This window comes from Vigna unguiculata, chromosome 8 (assembly GCF_037176805.1).
Source record: "Vigna unguiculata cultivar grain cowpea cultivar isolate G323 ecotype 2 chromosome 8, ASM3717680v1, whole genome shotgun sequence".
Lineage (NCBI taxonomy): Eukaryota > Viridiplantae > Streptophyta > Magnoliopsida > Fabales > Fabaceae > Vigna > Vigna unguiculata.
Window position 1 is genome coordinate 36572533 of NC_140799.1, and position 20877 is coordinate 36593409.

The following is a 20877-nucleotide window of genomic DNA, read 5'->3' on the forward strand; positions in this document are numbered from 1 at the left end:
TGCCACAAATCTAGGTATACTTTTTTTTAACACTTCATATGTTTAATAATTATAAATTATAATTTGTTTCTTCGTTTTTATATAAAAAATTTATATAAACTTTCTGATTCATAATGTCAGATTTAATTATTTTTAAAAAGTTATGTTAAATTTGCAAATCGAGTATTAATAATCAATACTCTAAAATTGCATGACCAGATCTAAGACTAGTTATAATGTCAAAGGAAATTCAAAATTCAACACTTTTGGTTAGGCCATTTGCGTGTAAAATAATTATCCTTTCGAGACTTTGACTCCAATTTAGAGAAAAATTAAAATAACACAAACCAATTTAAATAAATTACGTGTTTCACATTGTTACCTGGTTCTCACGTAAAATAGTTTTTATAATATTTTAAATAAAATCTAAAGAATAGGAGTTGACTATGTAACGCATTTTCATGGTCAGGAAATTTAACAACTTTACTTTATTTAAGTATTCAATGACAAAATAAAGAAAAAAAAAAATTCCAATCAGACGAAATCTTTACAAACTTTTAATTTAGAACCTTTTTTTTTTCTTGACTGAAGTAGACGAAAAGAAATACCCTATCAATGGGGCAAGTTTAATAGAAAATTAATAAACATATCTTCTAACATAATAAATGTGAATCTTTTCAAATTGTTTTTAAACAAAAAATATTTCAAAGAGTTGTTATCAAAAAGAACGTTTGAAGACTTGCTCTCACTCTTATTGATGCAAATGTATTGTGTTAGTCTTGTGTATCTCTGTATATTCATAATACTAAAATAAGACATTTAACAAAAAAAGAGACTAATTGTTTTTAGGAAAATTATCTTTTTTGACATTTTTTTATAAACTTGATAAAGTTTTCATAAATAAAATTAAAATAGAATAATAAAGTAATATTTTTTTACCTAACTAGTTAGTTTGTTAAAGTGTGTAAAAAAAACTTTGTTAACTTATCAATTTCTTTGTTTTAAAAAAATATTATGTATTAATTGTGGTGATTTAAAACGTTTAACAAAAAAAAAGAAAAACTGATTCTGTATATACCAAAGCATGGATATATTTTTTTCAGAAAAGAAAAAGAGATGAAGAGTATCTATCAGGAATATGCCAGTTTGGCCACACTAACGATGATTGTGAAATATCACTTGTGAATTTATTTTGTTGCCCTTGGTTGAGTGATTATTTAATTATGATTAATTAAGCAATAACATAATGACAGTTACCAACGACCATTACTCTCGTATGAAAAATATAATAATACTGTTTAGATAATGAAAGATATAAAGATATATAAGATGGTGAATTAATTTTAAAGATAATATTTAATATTTAAGGGGATATTCGTGAATTATGACGTCATAAAATTAATCCACCACGCGACAAGTTAGGATAAGATAATATTTTACATTTAATTTAATGTTGAGATGAAAAAAAAAGCATTGAAAAGGGAAAGGAAATTTCATGAGCTGGTACAACAATTATTATAACAATTATTATAGAAAGAACAAAATGGTGAAGAAGGCACAACCTTTGGTAGCATGTAAAGTACAGAGAGAAAATAATAAGGAAATAACAACTTACGATAATAACAACAGAAGATTATTAAAGTTAGCATAAAGAAACAGAAGAATGGCCAAATTCCGAAACAACATAGCAAGCCACCGACACTGAAGAAAAGGGAAAATCCACGCCCATAGGATAATCTTTTTTTATTAATTAAAATTTGTTAAAAATCACGTGGAAATCTTATCCTATATATAGTATAATATAATAAAGATATATATTTAATTATATTTTTTAATCTTATAATAAAAATATGTACAAATTTGTTGGTTTTTGTGATAATTATTTTATGATTGTTACTTTGTATAATAAATAAGATAAAATACACAAAAAGTGATAAATAAGAAAGAGTAGTTATAATTTACAGTTGGCGCGTGAGGGTGTTATATAAAGAGGAAGACGGAGGAGAAGGATTTGGGGGTTGTTCTTATTGGATTCGTTCATTGTAGTTGTGGATTCCGACTCGCTGCGTTGACTCGGTCCGGGTTGGAGTAGACTCAGCTCGCTTTTTCATTCTCGCCGTCGCCGATCTGAAGGTATTTCCCATTGAACCAATGCCATTGCCGGTTCCTCTGTTCTAATCAATCAATGCATGTTGTTTCCGAATTCTGATTGTTTAATCGCAAAGTTCGTGCTCTTCAATTTTTTTGAATCGAATTTTGCTCTGCTTTTGATTTCCGTTAGATATTTCAGTGTGCTACTCAGATCTGGCACTGCTGTGTGTTGCGGAAGTCCCTGCTATCTCTCTCTGTCTCGCTAGTTATTTTTTCTTTTGCTCTGTGTTGAATTGATTTGTCTATTCAGCAAATTTACTTGAATTTTCATGGATTTGTGAAATTTCTGGCCGAAGCTGATACAGAGGAATTGAATTCTATGTAATAAGAAATTTACACTAGTTTGGAAGAGCCAGGTTTTTTCGTCTGCAAAGACCTTGGATAAACTACTCAGTAGCAACTATATGTCATGTGATGCTACTTGTTCTGTCCAATTCATGTAACCTCATTGCTTGTCTTGTTTCATAAATGACACCAGTTTTAGGTTCTGTCTTTTGTTTCCTTGATGTTTGGTTTTAAGTGTTATTTACAGACTAGCCCATGTGGATTGAAGCTAGCCAACCTATTATCCCTGTCTGGAGTGTTTTTGGTTCTCGTGAGCTGAATTAATGCAGTAATTTCACCTCAAGGATTATGGACTTTTCTTTTTTATTAAAAATCAAGTATGAAAATTTCTCCCATTGAAAGAAGGAAACAGCCGCCTATTGTGTTTTTTATGTATGGCTAAAACATTGTGTGTTTTTAACTTTTAAGTTCTATCTTATGCTTCGCATAGTGACATGTAAATGGATCCATGTCACACTCAACAGATTACTTGTCAGCTCAGGCTTACTTTACTTATTTTGCTGTTGTTCGTTTAGGTGTTTTTTGCAAGCTCTTCTTTCCTTCCCGGCATTAATACTTACAGGACACAGTTGAATTTATCTGCTCTTATTTTAGATCACATTTTCTGTTTGCTAATTTTGATCTATTTTTATTTATAAATTTTCAGGAAAGTAAAGGGCACATCAAAATGAAGGCATTGATTCTGGTTGGGGGATTTGGAACAAGGTTGAGACCACTAACACTCAGTTTCCCTAAGCCTCTTGTTGATTTTGCTAACAAGCCTATGATTCTGCATCAGGTAAAGTTGTTTTAAGCATTTTTTTAGAAGGTTTTCATCTTTTGTAAATAGAAATGAATTAGGGATCTACTTTTTTGTAGAACCCCTTTTTCATGCAACATTGATGCCTCCCTTCTATATGACAGATCTATAAATTTACGAGAAAAAAAATCTGCTTTATCCTAGATATATGAATAAAAAGAGCCAATTTTTGTGTGTGCATACATACAGCATTAGTATGTATTACGAGTGTCCTTTATGTCTATTTCCTTGATATGTTAGTAAAATTTAGTATACTTCTGATTTCTTTTTTTCAATTTTTCTTGTTTTTCAGATAGAGGCCCTTAAGGCCATTGGAGTTACTGAGGTGGTGCTAGCCATCAATTACCAACCAGAGGTAAAGATGTCTCTCCTTTCAATATTGTTTCAAGTCAATGCTTAAAAGAGATGTATGAGGCTAAAGTTTATTCATTTTTTACTCTGTTGTAATGCTTCCTACTGCAGGTTATGTTGAATTTTTTGAAGGATTTTGAAACAAAGCTTGGCATCAAGATCACGTGTTCTCAAGAAACTGAACCACTAGGAACAGCAGGTCCCCTGGCTCTTGCTAGGGATAAGCTGATAGATGACTCTGGAGAGCCCTTTTTTGTTCTCAACAGTGATGTTATCAGTGAGTACCCACTTAAAGAGATGATTGAATTCCATAAAGGCCATGGAGGAGAGGCTTCCATAATGGTAACAAAGGTAAGTGATTTGACAAAAAGTAAATCTGATTTTTTACATGTGAGACTGTACATTTGAAATTGGAGAATCCGACATCATTTTGCATCTACTTGTGTAGGTGGACGAGCCATCAAAATATGGTGTGGTTGTGATGGAAGAGAAGACAGGGCAGGTTGATAAATTTGTTGAGAAACCAAAATTGTTTGTTGGCAACAAAATCAATGCTGGAATTTATCTGTTGAATCCCTCTGTTTTGGATCGAATTGAATTGAGGCCCACATCTATCGAGAAAGAGGTGTTTCCAAATATTGCTGCTGAGAAAAAGCTGTTTGCAATGGTACTGCCAGGATTCTGGATGGACATTGGACAGCCGAGGGACTATATTTCTGGCCTGAGGCTTTACCTGGACTCATTGAGGAAGAAGTCATCTTCTAAGTTGGCCAGTGGGTCTCAAATTGTGGGGAATGTCATTGTGGATGAGACAGCCAAAATTGGTGAGGGATGTCTCATTGGACCAGATGTTGCTATTGGTCCTGGCTGCATCATTGAACAAGGTGTTAGACTCAAAAGGTGCACAGTAATGCGAGGAGTGAGGGTTAAGAAGCATGCTTGTATATCCAGCAGTATTATTGGGTGGCATTCCACTGTTGGTCAATGGGCTCGAGTGGATAATATGACCATCCTCGGAGAAGATGTCCATGTATGTGATGAAATTTACAGCAATGGTGGTGTTGTTTTGCCCCACAAGGAGATCAAGTCAAATATTCTGAAGCCAGAGATTGTCATGTGAGTGAGGTCAGTGATGTTCAAATTGGTAGTATGTTGTGAGATGAGGTAGCAAATTATTCAGTCTGAAATATGCTTGTTCGTTTCATTTGTTTTCCTTTGTACTTCATCCCATTTCTTTTTTTTTTTTCTCTACAAATCAGTTTTTGGATTAGAGCGAGTGACGCCATTTCATTGATTAAGAAGGTCAGAATCTTTGTAAAGGGCGTATGTTTGGACTGTGCAAAAGTTGTGTATTTTCAGTGTGTATAGAAATAAATTATTGGTTAGTTGTTTCTCCAACCATTGCAATTCTCACTGGGCAATCTAATACTGCTACAAAATTGACAATTAAGTTAGTTGATAGGTCATACTATCATAAGCAGTTAGACTTCATATTGAGTTGATATAAAAAGAATATATATATATATATATATATATATATATATATATATATATATATATATATATATATATATATATATATATATATATATATATATATATATATATATTATGGGGTCGAACGAGTGAGTGAGGCCTATATCTACTGGCAGAACAGAACCATGTGATGGAGGGACCATAAATTACTGCCAAAATATCTTTTGAAATAATTGTGAGCATAATTTATTAATGAATTCCTACTCATCTTATCCTTCGAAATAAAAGTTACTGCAAGTTTCGATTTTTATGCATCAGCTTGATTGAGGTTGCAATAGGGTTTCTTTTTTGTCATTGGATAAAGTTTTAGGAAAAAAAGTGATATTTCTATTTTATTTTAAAAATTAATTTCTCAATACTGTTACTTACTCCTAAATATATATTTAAATATGCATATTCTCTTTTTCACTAACCAAGTACAATGCATTACATAAACATGGGTAACATGGTGAGGGGCATTTATTCATGTATCGTACAAATTAAGTCGTATCTCCTTTTAGATCATTTTAATTTGGATAATTTGTTTACCCTAGTGAAGGAAAATCAAACTTGATTCCTTTTATACAGAAATGTACACCTTATTTGAGAATTATTTATTTATTTTCTACTAAAGTAGTTATACAGAATTATTTTTCGCCAGAGATTGTGGTACGTTTGCGCACATGCCTGGCCCCTAAATTTGTGGATAAGTGTGTCTGAAGTCATGTCATGTCACATAACAAGAACAGGAACTTTTGGTTGTACGGCCTTGCCTTTATGTTTGTCTATATTAGAAAATTTTCAACACGGTGGATGGAAGTGGAGCATGATTTCATTATTGCAGCAATTTTTCCTGCTCACCACAAATGAAAATGCTACACATATAAACTTCCCACAAAAACGTTTTAAAAAGTAATACGAGGCATTGCTTTATGAAAAATAAAGGAAAGTGACAGAAAGAGCAAAAGACAAAATAATTGGTGATGATTTAACTTGGGTGAGAGTGTATGACGCTTTGGGTGGTAGCGAATTTATTTTCTATTCGACAAAAAAATGATAATTTATTTTTCTAGTCAAGAATAGCTTTTAATTAATGGGTAGCTTAAATAGAGACATTAACAAATCCAGATCCGCAATTACATGGATAATCAGGACAAACCAAACAATTTTCTTGACACCAGCACTTACTCAGGTATTATTAGATTAGATTATTTTATAGTAAAATTACTTTTCGCCTCTATACTTCGATTATACTGTGTACACACCCTCGTATATTTAGACGAATTTATTTTCTAAAACAAATTTTCAATTGAAGTGTTTCTTAATTAATATATCTAATGTAAAAGTAAACAAATGCTTCGGACGAAAAATTCTTCCCCTATAAATGGTCAAACCAAACTTCTTTACGTTAAGCCTAACTTTTAAATTCTCTTTAAAGGGACATTAAAAAAACTCTTAATAGAATGAGTAAAATAACTTCAAAAAGTAATTTTGAAAGTGTTGACTGCCAAATAACTTCCTTTTATTCTTAGAACTTCATTTCACCTTATTACAGCTTTTAAATAATAAAATTGCAGCCAAACATTATATTGATACTAAATAATATTTATGTAAAAGTCAACCCGCTGACTTGAATAAAGAATTAAACTAATGACTAAAAGATAATTAAGACCTACTTTGGCGACCTCTACTCTTTGTATATCTTAAAATTAGTGTCATGATTTTCAGCGATGAAAATAATTTGCAAAGGTAAAAAAAGTACGAGTAAGACGTATTAGAAGTGGACAATCTCTCCCCTGAATGTCAATCAATCGACTTTGCTGTGGTTAATCTCAGTAACTCAGTAATTACAGATCAATAGATCACTGGTCCTTCACAACCTACAACAGAAGAATCATAAAATAAAGGCTACAACAAAGAACCCAAATGCTTACTGAGTGATTGTCCACAAATACAAACTATAGTTGGTCCACAGTAAAACCAATTACTCGGCTTTATTCCCAAGATGCAGGGTCACCTTTTCCGCAATCAACTTGATTTGTTCAACCCTTTCCTGAATTAACTTCTGGAGTTGCTCTTCTTGATTAGCCTGATTGTCATCCATTTGCACAGTATTACTAGCTTCGTTGGGCTCTGACCTGAACATGGCAAATGACATCTCCTGATTATCATCGTTTGGTACATCAACAAGTTGCTTCCAAGAGGTCCCAGAATCTTTCCCTAAGATATCATACTTAACACGGTTGGAAATAATACTAACAAAGTTCTCCGTGTACTTGTCAACAGGATTAAGGCCAATGTAGATCAAAACCTCCCAACACTGGAGAAACTGTTGCTTGTTAATTTTCAGACTTTTCCTTACATCCTCCACAGCACTGAGAGGAGGCAAAAGTCGAGGATAATGTGCTTTCTTTGATAACTTTCCTTGCTTTAGAAGGGAAACAGCTTTGGTGACTACATTCTGAATTGGGTCAAAACGAAGCAGGCGAAGGGTATCAAGACAAGTGCGGACATGTTGGAAGTCATCTAGTGGCTCTTCTACGGTGAAATCAAAAACATTTTCAGCTATTGCAACGTCATAAAGCACCTCTAGAAGGAATCGACCATAACCCTTGTGCTGGTACGGAGGAAATACCAGTATCTGCCATCAACAGCGGTTACCGTCAAAAAGAAGCATTTGAGAGAATTTTAAGAGCATGTTAAAAGTTATAACTGATTTTGAGTGTATAACAAAATTTACGGAATGTCCAGCATCCTACAAACCTGACTTAGTCGCAATCTGGAATCATCAGGATAGTGATAAAATCGATAAAGAGCAGCAAAACCAATCAACCTACATTGGATCTCTCCCTGATTATCAATTGTCTTCTGACACACAACATACAGCTCCCACTGTGAATCAGTAACATCAATAGGACTGCTTCCTACACGGCAAACAAGGTAAAAATATATCAGCTACATCAACATGCAATCTAAACAATTTGTAACAAGGGCATAAAAAGTAGTATAATACGTGAAAATTACCATCAACAAGTAGTAGTGTGAGGGGTATTATATGACTGTAAAGTTGCCCAGTAGCCATGTTTCCTGCCAGCAAACGGACAACCTGGCCCAGAAGTTAGACATAAAAATGTCATTCATCTTCACAAAATGTCCCTAAAATATGCATATCAAGTGTCACATGCTAAGCGCATCAGGCCAATGGGTGACCAGAAAATGTAAACACCACAGACAAGTGTGACACAGGACTTCTTTGATGAACTTTCACAAAAAGAACCATCAAAATTTTCAGCTGAAGATTTTGCGAAAATTACGAATAACAATCACAGATAGGTGGGCATGTACAGTTCACTTTCCAATAATCATTTTAGCTTAATCTATTAATGCCAAGAAAGGAGAAAATTTAATTGACAAGACATGCAGGTTTTCCAGAAGAATGGCGTTATTATAAACCACCATCAGCAATTCAGCATTATGACACATTAACATAGGCCGATTACGTATTCCACTCCTTCAATGTAGTGAAACAGAATTTCCTTGAGACTTCACAAAAATGCACTAGAACTTTAGAAAACATTTGTTTTAGATAATCATACAGCCTACCTAACTTTTGACCAAGGAGCAATACATTGAGCCTAAATGTAAATTAAAACCTCAACATTTGAAGCAGATGAATCTGTATGCTGATTAGAATCACAAATGTTCCCCTTGAAAGGTTTGTGCTTCAAAACTTCTCCCTCTGAGATGTTTGTTCTGCAAGTCAATTAAAAAGATCATCCACAACCCTCCAATTCTATAAATCAATTTCCAAACATTACTAAGGAAAGAAAACTGTGCATGGCAAGTGTGTTGCTTTTGTGTTGAATGAACAGCATAATAAGGACAAAATACCTAACAAAATCGTAATCCACCATAAATTTTTGAAGGAATTCATCCTTGCTATCAACAAGAGTCTCAGCGAAAATTGTCTACACAAAAATAATAAACAAGTGGCAATGTCATGACAGAGTACAAGGTGTTAATCGTCACCCAGGTGATATTGATGCATACCTGAAGAGCAGATTTTAGATCTGTGATGCCTTTGCCTCGCTTAAAAAATTGAACAGATTAAAAAGAAAAAGTCAATCACGATGCTTGATGCATAACAAAAGAAAATTCTGAACATACATCTGATTTTTCCCACTACTCAAAATTTTAAAAAATTTCGGAACTTACATCAGATGAACTTAGAAATGAAATATCAGCATATGCATAAAAAGATATGCTGCTAATCCAGATGGTAATCTGTAAAACAAATTCAAAACAGCTGAAGAAAATAAGATACCGTACCACATAAAACATTAAAATACAGTTATTTTTAAATAAATGAATTTCCTGTTGTTAAAAATGAATCCAACCTTCAAACCCTCGTAGCCATAAATTTTTCCATCCTCATGAAAATGGTTATTCAAATCAACAGGATTAATGACAAAGCTTTCTGGAGCATCAAATTCTTCCTTGCTTGAAACTGTACAATAGTAGCAGACATTAAATAAATACTAAAATTATAGTATACATCGCAGCGGCAGAGTTACAGCACACTGACAAGCAACTCGAAGAAATGAGCAGAGAAACTAAAGAGCACTAAAGACCACATAAACGAACTTGAGCAGAAATTGATTAGCAACATCCAGCACTTAGCAAACTAAGCTCAAAAGAGGTTATTGCCAAGAAAAGAGTCATCCCACACATAATTAGAAAAATCATAAGGTCAGCAACCCATTTTCAGAGGAACCACCTTCGACCACCCCAAACTCAAGTCACACTGTAACCATCCAAATCAATAACTACATAGCAACATGACAAAATTATCGCGTATTTTAAGCATACCTAGGTAGATTGTGATGCAATCTTTGGCCTCAACTCCATCATCTACAAAACCCGACCAAAATATTCATATACGTCGCAGCACCATGAAATGAAGAATTCAACAAAATAAGTGAAACTCACCTATCGCTGCGATACCGACACGTCGTCGTTTCTTCGCTTCGATGTCGACTGTCGCTTCGAAAGAACTTGCTCGCTGTTTCTGCCCCATTCGTTCTTGCTTCCCTTCCCAGTTCAACTCAGTCTCAGAGGTAGTTAGGGTTTTCAGAGCGGGAAAACAAATTTCACCGATAATCGGGGCGTTTAAATAGGGCAAATTCCCGGCACCTCTTATTGGGCCGAACTCCTAATCGTAGGCCCAAATATATATTTGGGCTTAATTCTTGTTCTTGGCACCCCTTATTCGGAAAAAACACTTGAAGAATAATATTGAAATCTCTATTTCGAGTGACAATCTTAAAAAAGGATTGCTGCATAACTAGGGTTTTCGTAATGGTTGGGTTTGCTTTGAAAGGAAAGAATAAAAATAACATATTTACGAGGAAACACAAATAGATTTTGGGTTGGTGCAAAAGTTATTCCCAATAGTTTCAAGTTGAATTATACATTATACATTTTACATACAATTCAAAACCTTTTTTTATAGAAAAAATTACTTTGAGATCGAGTAATCCAAAAAGAAAAAAATATTTTTCGAAACCCAAAAGCTTTTCTATGTAAAAAAAAATGACTTATAAATTATTCAATTTGAAGGAGACTTTTGACTTTGGTACTATATAATGTGAAAAAACACCATTTAGCTTCCATATTACACAATTTCTTAAGCATTCAGATTTTAAAATTTGAAAGAAAAAAAAAACTTTAAATCAGAAGAGCAAAATGAGGATTTTCATATTTATGGGATGCAGAAGGAAAGTATGGTGGTGAAAAAAACAAAATTGCCATTTAAATGGGTCGAATTTCGGGTATCCGTTATTGGGCTGACCCAACAGAAACGGACCCAGATTTAGAGTTGGGTGTTAAGATAGCTCGAGCTATATAACTTTAAAATGTCTTAAAAATATTTCCCATTCCTCAGACATTCTAAAACCCTAGTAAAACCCTTCCGTGTTTGGCTATGGCGTTCAACTCAATTCTTCGTAAGTCGGGTTCTTTTGCGAGGGCTCTTGCTGTGGCGGGTCAATTGACGAAGAATAACCACCTCGGTCACCGCACCTTAATTTTCACTGCCATCAACCACCACAATGATTCGTTTGTTCCGAAGTCTCACTTTTCTTCTGCAGCTGCTCAGAAGAAACCAACCTCCGATGAGAACCTTCTCCGAGTCATCGAATCCGAAATCGAATGCGCCCAGGAAACAGACGATCACAACGCAGTGAGTCTCTTCATTGTTTTCCATTTCATACATGATAATAACTATTGCGTTTTATCTTTGAGAGTGTTTTTGTACTGAAAGTTGATTTGGCCGATAGGAGGAAGGGGTTCCGAGTAATTTTCCTTTTAAAATAATTGATAGCCCCGGACATCAGACTATAACGCTGGAGAGAACGTACCAAGATGAGGAAATTAAGGTAGAGGTTCACATGCCTGATTTGGTTACTGGGGAAGGAAATAACGACGACGATGATAATGAGAGTGAAAGAGCTCCTCAGTCTAGCATTCCACTTTCGGTCAGTGTTTACAAGAAGGGTGGACCCTATCTGGAGTTTAACTGTGTGGGTTACCCTGATGAGATTGTTATTGACAGTTTGTCTGTTAAGAATCCTGATCATACCGAGGATCAAATCGCGTACGAGGGACCAGACTTCCAGTACGTTCTTCTTTCTGTAACTCTTTGAAAAAATTACTTTTTGTTTGTTGTTGTGGTAAGGTGTTGTATGATTGAACTTGCTGTGTTTTATTGTCGTGTGCAGGGACTTGGATGAGAATCTGCAGAAGTCTTTCCATAGGTATTTGGAAATCAGAGGAATCAAACCTAGCACAACCAATTTCTTGCATGAGTACATGATCAACAAGGACAGTAAAGAGTACTTGGTGTGGCTGAATAAGCTCAAGAGCTTCGTTCAAGCATGAGCCTTCACGTCTCCTTCTGTGCTTACCGCAGTCGTTTAATTTGACGAACGTATGGTCGTGGCTGAAATTTTGTGTAATCATTTGCTTATACAATTTGAAGGAAACAATACGGAAAGATTTTATCTTTGTGGTTTAGTTGTAGCGCTGCTCCCATTAGCTATTGAGGGTAGATTATGCGTGTAAGTGTTGGCTGATTTGATTTAGATGCAATAATTTAAAATCTGGCAGTGTTTTGTTAATTATTAGATGCAACAAGTTTGTTGGAGAAAATTGTTTGTTTATGTTGGTTGCATGCCTTCACAGTGTTTATCAACCTTTCTTTTAGAAACTTATGAATTCTCTACTTGTTATAAACTAATACTTTTCGTTTTAAAAAATTGCAGTTATAAATATTCATTAAACCCTTTTTGCTTATCTTAACGAATTAGCATGATGGTTTCTGATAAGTCAAGTGCAAATCGATAATTTCTCTATGCAATTCTTCACAATGTAATAAATTATTACTTTTACGATCACTATGAACTGTTGGTTGGCATAGGAATCGCACTTTAACCAATTCCAACCTGGGATGCCAGGGGTTCCGTCTCAAGTGGAAGAATAGCATCGTACATCTAAAAAATAACTCAAATTGAAATTGTAATCATCCAATTAACGTTAAATTGAATTGTAGTCATTCAAGAATCGTTAAACAGAGCAACAAATGGATTCCATTGTGGACCATAATTGTTGACAGTAAAGATTCTAGACGGAAAGGAACAAGCAAATGGTACAAATTACCCCGTGTTATTTAACCATACAAATGCCGTTCTCTACTGTGATAAAAATACAAACGAAAAAACTACAAAAGGAATGAAAGCACCACTAAAATTAAGTTGCAAGGTCTTTGTGGGTGTAGACAACCCCTCTATCACCATCTACCACTTGTCCCCTTCCTTTTAGTATCCTGCGTATGCAGAAGGCAAAAGACAGTACGTAAATCACGAAGGAAGCACCCATACATGGAAGTTTATTATAAAATGATTGTTTGTGATGAAATTCAAGAGTCATGCATGGCTTAGAACGTATTCTAAACTCTAGAGTAGCCTTATAAGATATATTCCATCTTTAATTTGGCTACTTTCTGTGATTTTGATATTTAAGATGCGGTGTACACTATCAGTGACAACTCTCAAATGAATGACTGAAAAAATTGATTGTAGTAATTTTATCAGTATAAATTGACCATCAGCTCATACCATCTTGTTGTTAACAATCCCTCAACTCCTACTGGACCTCGAGCATGAATCCTGCTTGTACTAATTCCAACCTATTCATCCAAAAGGGAATTACATACTAAATCAACAACCACAATGAAAAGATTGATTATAAAATGCAAACAGTATTTCTACCTCTGCGCCTAGTCCAAATCGTGCCCCATCACTGAATCTGGTGCTTGCATTGTGAAAAACAGCAGCACTGCCAATACAAGACGAACAATATTAACATAAATGCCATTGCACCCATGTGTTGATTCTTCTTGGAAAGAAGTGAATAATTTAAAGAAAATGTTTGTTTAATATTTACATGAGCAACTTTGTCAAATCGTATAGAATAAGAAGCGGCAAAATAGTGAATTAAGCGAGAAATATTTTATATTATTTCCGTGAAATTTTTATTGTTAAATAAAAAAAGAAAGATATTTCAAAAGTTACCTGTCTACTTGGCGTAGAAACACAGTAGCTACTTCGTTATCTTCAGTAACGATGGAATCAGTATGTGCACTGCCATAAAAAAACCGAAGATGAGATACTCTGCCATCTAAGTTCGCTACACTATCATAGATGTCAACTGAAATGGAGAACAGCGAAGACAAATGAAAGCAAGAATATATTTCAACATGTTTCCTATCAAGCAGAAAACGACGACGTGCCTTCCATATAGATTTATATGATCGATAGCTGCATACACGTCATCCACAATTTCGACGGTGCAAGCCAGCGAACTGTACTCATGATGAAATGAATGTGCTTGTGGAATATTTAACAGAGAACTTGCCACAGGTCCTCCATATAATATAACGCCTGCATAAATCTACATACTTTAGTCGTTCCAAACACCATAAAAGATGATATCTTAAAGTTGGTATACTTTGTACCTAAATGAACCCTCAATTACATAACTCACCAGTCTAGTAAGGATGTAAACTGGCGTCCATAAAAGGACAACTGACTAAACCTCGGAGCTGCATTTCAGTTCTAAATTGCCTAAAAGATCATTTTAATTGCTAGAATATTTTTGAATCGACAAAAGCAAAAAATAAGTAACACAGTTTATATATTAATTCTTAATCAACATTTACAATTCAATGTTACCAAGGTCTTTTTGAAACAACAAAGTTTGTTAAACAGGAATGCCCATTTTAGAAATATTCACAGGTTAGATAATATGTAGACAAACTCGAAACCATTAAAAAGGTAGAACTTGTCCACAATAACTTGGATCCAGGAACTAGCCCTGTAATGTAAATCAACCTAGCATTACTGCAAGTTAGCATTAGCACTATGAAGATCAAGTTGCATTGATGTTTATCTTCTCACCATAACTTGCTAAAGAGAATTCAAGAAACAGAAGTGCTAGCAATACACTCTATCACATTCAAATACACTTGGTTGACATTTATTGAAAATCATGAAATTATTAAGTAAAACTCATAAAAGAGAAAGTGAATTCAAATAATTGAGTCCTAATAAATTTCAATTAGTGTTAGAGGATTATTGATGGCATTTCAAGAAAACATACTACATAGATCCTAATTATCCATTTAATAAAATTCAGTTTTGTTAAGTATTCCAAGTACGTGCACTAGATGTAGTTGAAAAACGTCAGAATAAGAGGAACGGTGGCTAGAAATCATACCTTCAGTTCGAAGGTCAAGAATGATATCATTAAGCCAACCTTTCTCTATCAAATCCTTGTGGATAAGAAGTGTTTCCTGAAGTTGAAATTTAAAAACAGAAGTTATATACAGCCGATAATGCTTTACCAATCTTGAAGAGTAATTAGTGCATTTAGTTTACCATGGCATTGCAGGCTGCCGGATAATCAATTTTTGCATCTAATACAATCCGCTTTGCCATCTCCACATTAGCAGACTTATCAACATAGACATGGCAAATTCCATCTGGTTTAGTGATAGCACAGCTCATTAGTCCAAAAAATGAAATAGTTATATGGTTTACCACACCATAACAAGCACCGCTTATACAGTATATTGGCCCATTAAGTTTGGGATGTAAGGTTTTGATCTCTCAGATTTTATTCAAACCAACTACATTTTATTTTTAAATTCAGCAAAATTTCCTTGTGTCAAATATTTTCAACTAAAACTCATTATTATTTTATTTCCTGATATTTAGAAAGTTATGATGGATTTTAGTTAGGGAATAATATTTTTAAAGGCAGAAATTTATGAAAAAAACGGGCTTAATTGTAATGTTGCTCGTCCAAGTCCTGGTATTGTAACTGGGGGACTAAAAGTGCAATTAAGCATCTAAAAAAGTACGATAATTTAGAGGATTTTACACTATACAAGATTATGGGTTGAAGGAAAAAATTATATACATATATATATATATATATATATATATATATATATATATATATATATATATATATATATATATTTATGCGAAATTTGTTTTGCTTTGAATACTGAATTTTGAGTAGAAGATGATCTAAAAAATTTAATTTGAGAAGATTAAGCAGAGAAGACGAATTTGATGGTCTTAGGTAGAAAAAAGTTAGCAGCAGGCCTAATTTGTTTGATTTAAAAATAAAGGACTTAATTGCATAAAGGACCAAAAAATTATACAGTACAAATTGAAGAGAATAAAAGCTCAACTATTAAACATTGCATAATGGTCTTACCAGCATGACCTAAAACAGGAATTTTAGTTGAACTCTTGATCTGAGAAACAAGTTTGTTACTCCCTCTTGGAATTACCAGATCAATTACATCATCCAGCTGAAAGTTCAACAAGAAGGTGCCAATGCTTAAGGGGAATTAGTGTATAAAATGAAATCAAGCTTCACTAATTAATTCACCTTAAGTAGCTCAGGGATTTCTTCCCTTGAGGTCACAAGTCCTATAAGTTTTCCACCAACATTATCTGGTATGGCCTCAATAATTACCTGCATCTCAGGCATACAGAATCACCCCATAAATATTTGATTAATGGCGACTTTGAACAAATCAAATTTAAACAGGAAATAGTTTAGAGATTAATTTATTTGGAACCAAACTTTGTGCAAAATTGCATTTGATCGCTTAGCTTCTTTGCCACCTTTCAAGAGAAGCCCATTCCCACTTCGGATTGCCAATGAAGCTATCTGTACAGATGATAATAAATTACCACTAAAATGTAAATAAACAGCATATAATACAAAGATAAGAAAACTGCTTTAAGCTCCAAAACCTCATCCATACCATAACATTAATCTCATTACAGATCAAAAGTGACAAGTGTAAAAAAAAAACTTAATTTAATAAATTACAAACCTATGCATAAAAGTAAAAAAAAAAAGGAAAATAAAACATAATAGAAGTAAAAAATATGATGCTCCTAATGAATGGGGACAATATGAAATGAGAAATTCATGACCCCGGCATACCACCCTGTTGCAATACATTGGCATAGAGAAACATCAGTAATTAAAAATATGGCTGTCAAAAATTATATTCAATCAGTCATTTGGGACAACAATTTTCAAGATTATGGAAAATTACATGTCAAGGAAGTATATTATTACTAGAAGGAAGTGAATCAAAATACAAAAAGATCGTATGTCTTATCTAATGTCTATGCATTAAAACGTTCCACTTTTTTTCATTATGCAGGTACTTTCAACTCTTACTGCTAAGGAGCATATGAATCTCAGTTAATTTTTCATGGTCATGATATCATAAAGCTCATTTGAAAACTCAATCATTTGGTAAATAGATATTCCCTAAGACCTTCAAAGCCTGATATTATAAGTAGAAGTAAACAAGGATAACAAATGAATGTAACGTAAATGCCAAACACCGAGTACAGAGTTAAATGGGGAGAGCCCGCCGGAAAATTGAAGTACTTAACCAAGTTTAAACCAAAGGTGAAAATAGAAAAATAAAAGATGAAAAAAGTTTAATTCACCTGTACAAGAGCATCAGGGCGTGACTCAAAAACAATTAGGAGCACTCCCAAAGGAGATGATGTCTTTTCTAAAATTAGCCCATCGGAAAGCTGAATAAAAGAGTAGCTGTCAGAAGCCTTACATATCAATATATAAAAAATTTCGTGCAATTACGAGTGTCCAACAGAAATTTGTTCATGCTTAAGACACAACAAAATACTTAGTTTAGAACAAAGATTGGAATATGCTGTTAATACAATGATCTAAACTATATATTTCCAGATCAACTTCCCATTACCTCAGTACGTTTTAATACTCGACCAATTGGATCTTCCATATTGGCAATAATTCGCATGTTGTTCGCCAGACTTGCAATCTGTCAGTTATCATAGTTTATCATCATAAATTCTTCAGTTTGTTAAAATATGGATAATTTCTTCTAGAAGAGACTTTCTTGCCTTCCCAGGTTTTAAAGCTAGCCTAGCCACCAAGGATTTTTCATATCCTGCTTCTTGTGCAGCAGTAACATCAGCTTCATTTTCAATCCTGATTATTTTTTCATTTGCTTCCAGGGCATCAGCTATTTTAAGTAAAATTTGTTTCCTTTCCTCTGAAGATAAGGCCTGCAAAGTGAAATTAAAACATCAGAATTGCTTCACTAACATCTAAGTAATATCCATGATTTGTCACATTTTATAAATGTGAAGATACCTGGAGCTTTCTGGAACATTCCCTGGCTGCAACTGCCATCTCACGTGCATCAACCTCTTTTACTTGGGCCCACTCATGTGCATCTTTATGGAAGAGAGTTCCTATACGTTGTCCTTGGAGAACATTAATGATATTCTCAGCTGCAAAACCACTGTAAGGAGAAAGAAAAAATGTGATAGAAAAAATGTGATAGAAACAAAAACAGGGACAAACCAACTCGCACAGAAGATCATCAATATAGTAAGTTTACCTATAACACTTGATCTCATAGTTTTCTTGGACCAGAACAACAAATGAAAAAGTAAAGGAGGGATCTCATTAAGTGATTTTTTCATTCTCTATGTGGGCATGCACACCATTTTCATTTAGATTTACAAACTCAAAACAAGTGGTGGACAAAAAGACCAAAAGAAAAGAAATTGAAAGGATAAGGAGTAAAGAAGCAGGCAAGTGCAAGCCATTTAATCAATTTTCCATTTCCAAATTGCTTGTAGTTTAATGAAACAGTCTGTTTAAATGTCAAGACATAACTAACCTATTTCTAATTGAAAACGGCACTGATAAAAGATGCTTCAAAGTAATAATCTTTCTCAGAAATATAGTGTTATTATATTTCTCAGTAATATGGTGTAATAGTGCACCTGGTAATAACAACAGGAATGCCAGCTTCAGCTGCATGAACCGCAGCTTTTACTTTGGCAGTCATTCCGCCTCTTCCCACTCTAGACTTGTCGCCAAAAGTAATTTCATTCTGATGTTTTTCCTTGTTATATGTATAAATAAGCTTTGAATGTGGGTCACTTGGAGGGCCACTATAAAGACCTTCTACATCACTCAACAAAACAAGGAGATCGGCTTTTAACTCCAAGGCTAATAAAGCAGATAAACTATCATTATCCCAAAATATACCAGAAGAATCCTGCACCAAAAAATGGGCTAACAATACTTAATGTACTTAGCTAGATAGAAATGAAAAGAATAAAGCAATCAATCCAGATAGCAGACTCCAAAAGAAACTTTCAAGCCAAAATGAAACAAGTAAAATTCTGCTGAAGGGAGAAAAAAAGTTTTATTTCCTATATAAAAGTTGTTATTCCCTCCCTCTCATGTAATACACACATCTAACAATAATTCATAACACCTATTCCCGTGATAAAATAATCTTATCTAACAACTAAAAACTCTTATTTCATAGATGATTAACTACACTGCACAGTTATAGCTACATTTAGTGGTGTATTTATGCTTGATGATATTATAAAAAAAAATAATTAAACCTTTTGATATTTTAAAGTGACAAATAAAATGAGAGGGAGGGGTATATGCCAGTGAACAGAATTCCAACTAAAATGTTCAGGAAATAATCCTTGGATACAGAATCAACATTCAAGTCTAACACAACATTAAACAACTCAATCTAAATACTCATAGGAGAAGAAACCAAAAAGATAAAATGAAATTAATCGTCTCTCATATGTTAAAATTTATGCATAAATTAAAATCAGAGTTAAATAAGAGTCAATTAAAGTGTGTTTAAGTCAATCTTGACTTACGAAAGTCAGCTTCTTATTTTCATTTCCTATAAGTAGCAGAAAATTGTCCAAATCGGACCTAGGTATTTTTCTTGTAGGTCGAACCTCGATCATATCATGCCACCAACTAGGAAGAACACATTTAAACTCTTTCATCGGTTCCACGAACAAATTAGGTAATGTTGTCAACAAACCTCATAGGGAGCCTTCCTGGTACTAACGGCATCGTTCTCATTGAACACCGGAATAACCTTCAGCGCCAACAGCGATTTCACAGTCTCAGTAAGCTGCTTCCTGAAATCCTTATCTCGAAAATCGTTATCCGTCACAAGAAGCTGAGCCGATGTCACATCGAGCTGAAACCGCGAAACGAAAATTAAAATTTAGATGCTAGTGTTATTCTCCTAATAAATTTCAGTTTCTCACACACAAAATTTTTAGTGCAAGACGAAAAATATTGTCAAAGTAAAACTGTAATTCTAAATCGAAATCAATATCCTCTAAACTGAATCCAAATTTTGTTGATGAACGTGACTGCTAACGAATGCAATAGTAATTACAAATATTTACTTACCTGAGTGAACAGCGTATCGTATAGAGCCATGAGACTGTTCTGTCCAACGGCGGCGCAGGCCTTGCCGTCGAGTTCGAGTTGGGGTTTCTGAAGGTCGGCGAAGCTGCTGTTGATTAATTTACGGAAACGTAGCCTTTGGCGGCCAATACCGACGGCGCCGGAGGAGACAAGTATAATGTCGTATCCGAGAGAGTTGAGTTGCTTAATCTGCTCGCACAGAGCTCCTAATCTTCCAACCGCTAACCTTCCTTCTTCGCGAGTGACCACCGCGGTGCCAACTTTGATGATCACACGCTTCACGTCTTTCATGAACCTCCGAGAAGGATCCACCGCGCCCTCCATGGCTGAGCACTGATACCAGAAATAGCAGAGAAGACCTTCGAAATACAAAATGGGAATGAAAATGAAAATGGAAATGGAATCAGTGGAATCCAAGTGAAAATAAGCGCCCAATCACAATTGTACGCGTTTCTCTCGTTCACCTTCGTGGTAAAACCTTCATTAAAAATGGTAATTACGATTATTACTTTTTCTAAATTGGAATCGTTTTTCATTTACCATGTGAGAGAGGCGCGTATACGTAAACAAAAAAATATGGTAGCTAGAATTTCAGTTGCGTTGACCACATATTAAACCCATGAAGAATTTAATTTGAAATTGTATACTAATTTAAAAATATATATTTCATTCATTCAACTTTTTTGTTTCATTATTTAAAAAATATATATTTTGTTTTCAATGCAGTGCTTTATTTTATTTGTAATAACATTTGGAAATCTTCAATAAAATTTTAATTTGATTTTTAAAAATTATATAAAAATATAAGTTAA

The 20877-nt window shown here is 34.0% G+C and overlaps 4 protein-coding genes across 4 annotated transcripts; 2 read left to right on the forward strand and 2 right to left on the reverse strand.

The window, feature by feature from the left end:
* Positions 1-1886: 1886 nt before the first annotated feature.
* LOC114194557 (mannose-1-phosphate guanylyltransferase 1) lies at positions 1887-5023 on the forward strand. The gene is made up of 5 exons (XM_028084876.2): positions 1887-2112; positions 3122-3253; positions 3567-3629; positions 3737-3976; positions 4074-5023. Exons 2-5 carry the CDS (start codon positions 3143-3145, stop codon positions 4743-4745), a joined length of 1086 nt encoding a protein of 361 aa, XP_027940677.2. The 5' UTR covers positions 1887-2112; positions 3122-3142; the 3' UTR covers positions 4746-5023.
* Positions 5024-6937: 1914 nt separating this feature from the next.
* On the reverse strand, positions 6938-10291 carry HAG2 (histone acetyltransferase of the GNAT family 2). The gene is made up of 10 exons (XM_028082758.2): positions 10130-10291; positions 10010-10051; positions 9538-9647; positions 9356-9424; positions 9191-9229; positions 9032-9108; positions 8794-8893; positions 8165-8246; positions 7904-8064; positions 6938-7781 (listed from the first exon to the last, which is right to left on the reverse strand). Exons 1-10 carry the CDS (start codon positions 10215-10217, stop codon positions 7125-7127), a joined length of 1425 nt encoding a protein of 474 aa, XP_027938559.2. The 5' UTR covers positions 10218-10291; the 3' UTR covers positions 6938-7124.
* A 769-nt stretch (positions 10292-11060) lies between these two features.
* Positions 11061-12318, forward strand: LOC114193319 (uncharacterized protein At2g39795, mitochondrial-like). The gene is made up of 3 exons (XM_028083057.2): positions 11061-11381; positions 11479-11816; positions 11920-12318. Exons 1-3 carry the CDS (start codon positions 11124-11126, stop codon positions 12077-12079), a joined length of 756 nt encoding a protein of 251 aa, XP_027938858.2. The 5' UTR covers positions 11061-11123; the 3' UTR covers positions 12080-12318.
* A 389-nt stretch (positions 12319-12707) lies between these two features.
* Positions 12708-20470, reverse strand: LOC114194530 (delta-1-pyrroline-5-carboxylate synthase). The gene is made up of 17 exons (XM_028084815.2): positions 20048-20470; positions 19668-19829; positions 18583-18860; positions 17942-18092; positions 17689-17853; positions 17529-17606; positions 17251-17340; positions 16361-16447; positions 16163-16249; positions 15986-16082; positions 15136-15239; positions 14975-15050; positions 13989-14139; positions 13771-13839; positions 13468-13534; positions 13315-13385; positions 12708-13022 (listed from the first exon to the last, which is right to left on the reverse strand). Exons 1-17 carry the CDS (start codon positions 20387-20389, stop codon positions 12947-12949), a joined length of 2151 nt encoding a protein of 716 aa, XP_027940616.1. The 5' UTR covers positions 20390-20470; the 3' UTR covers positions 12708-12946.
* Between the last annotated feature and the right edge of the window lie 407 nt (positions 20471-20877).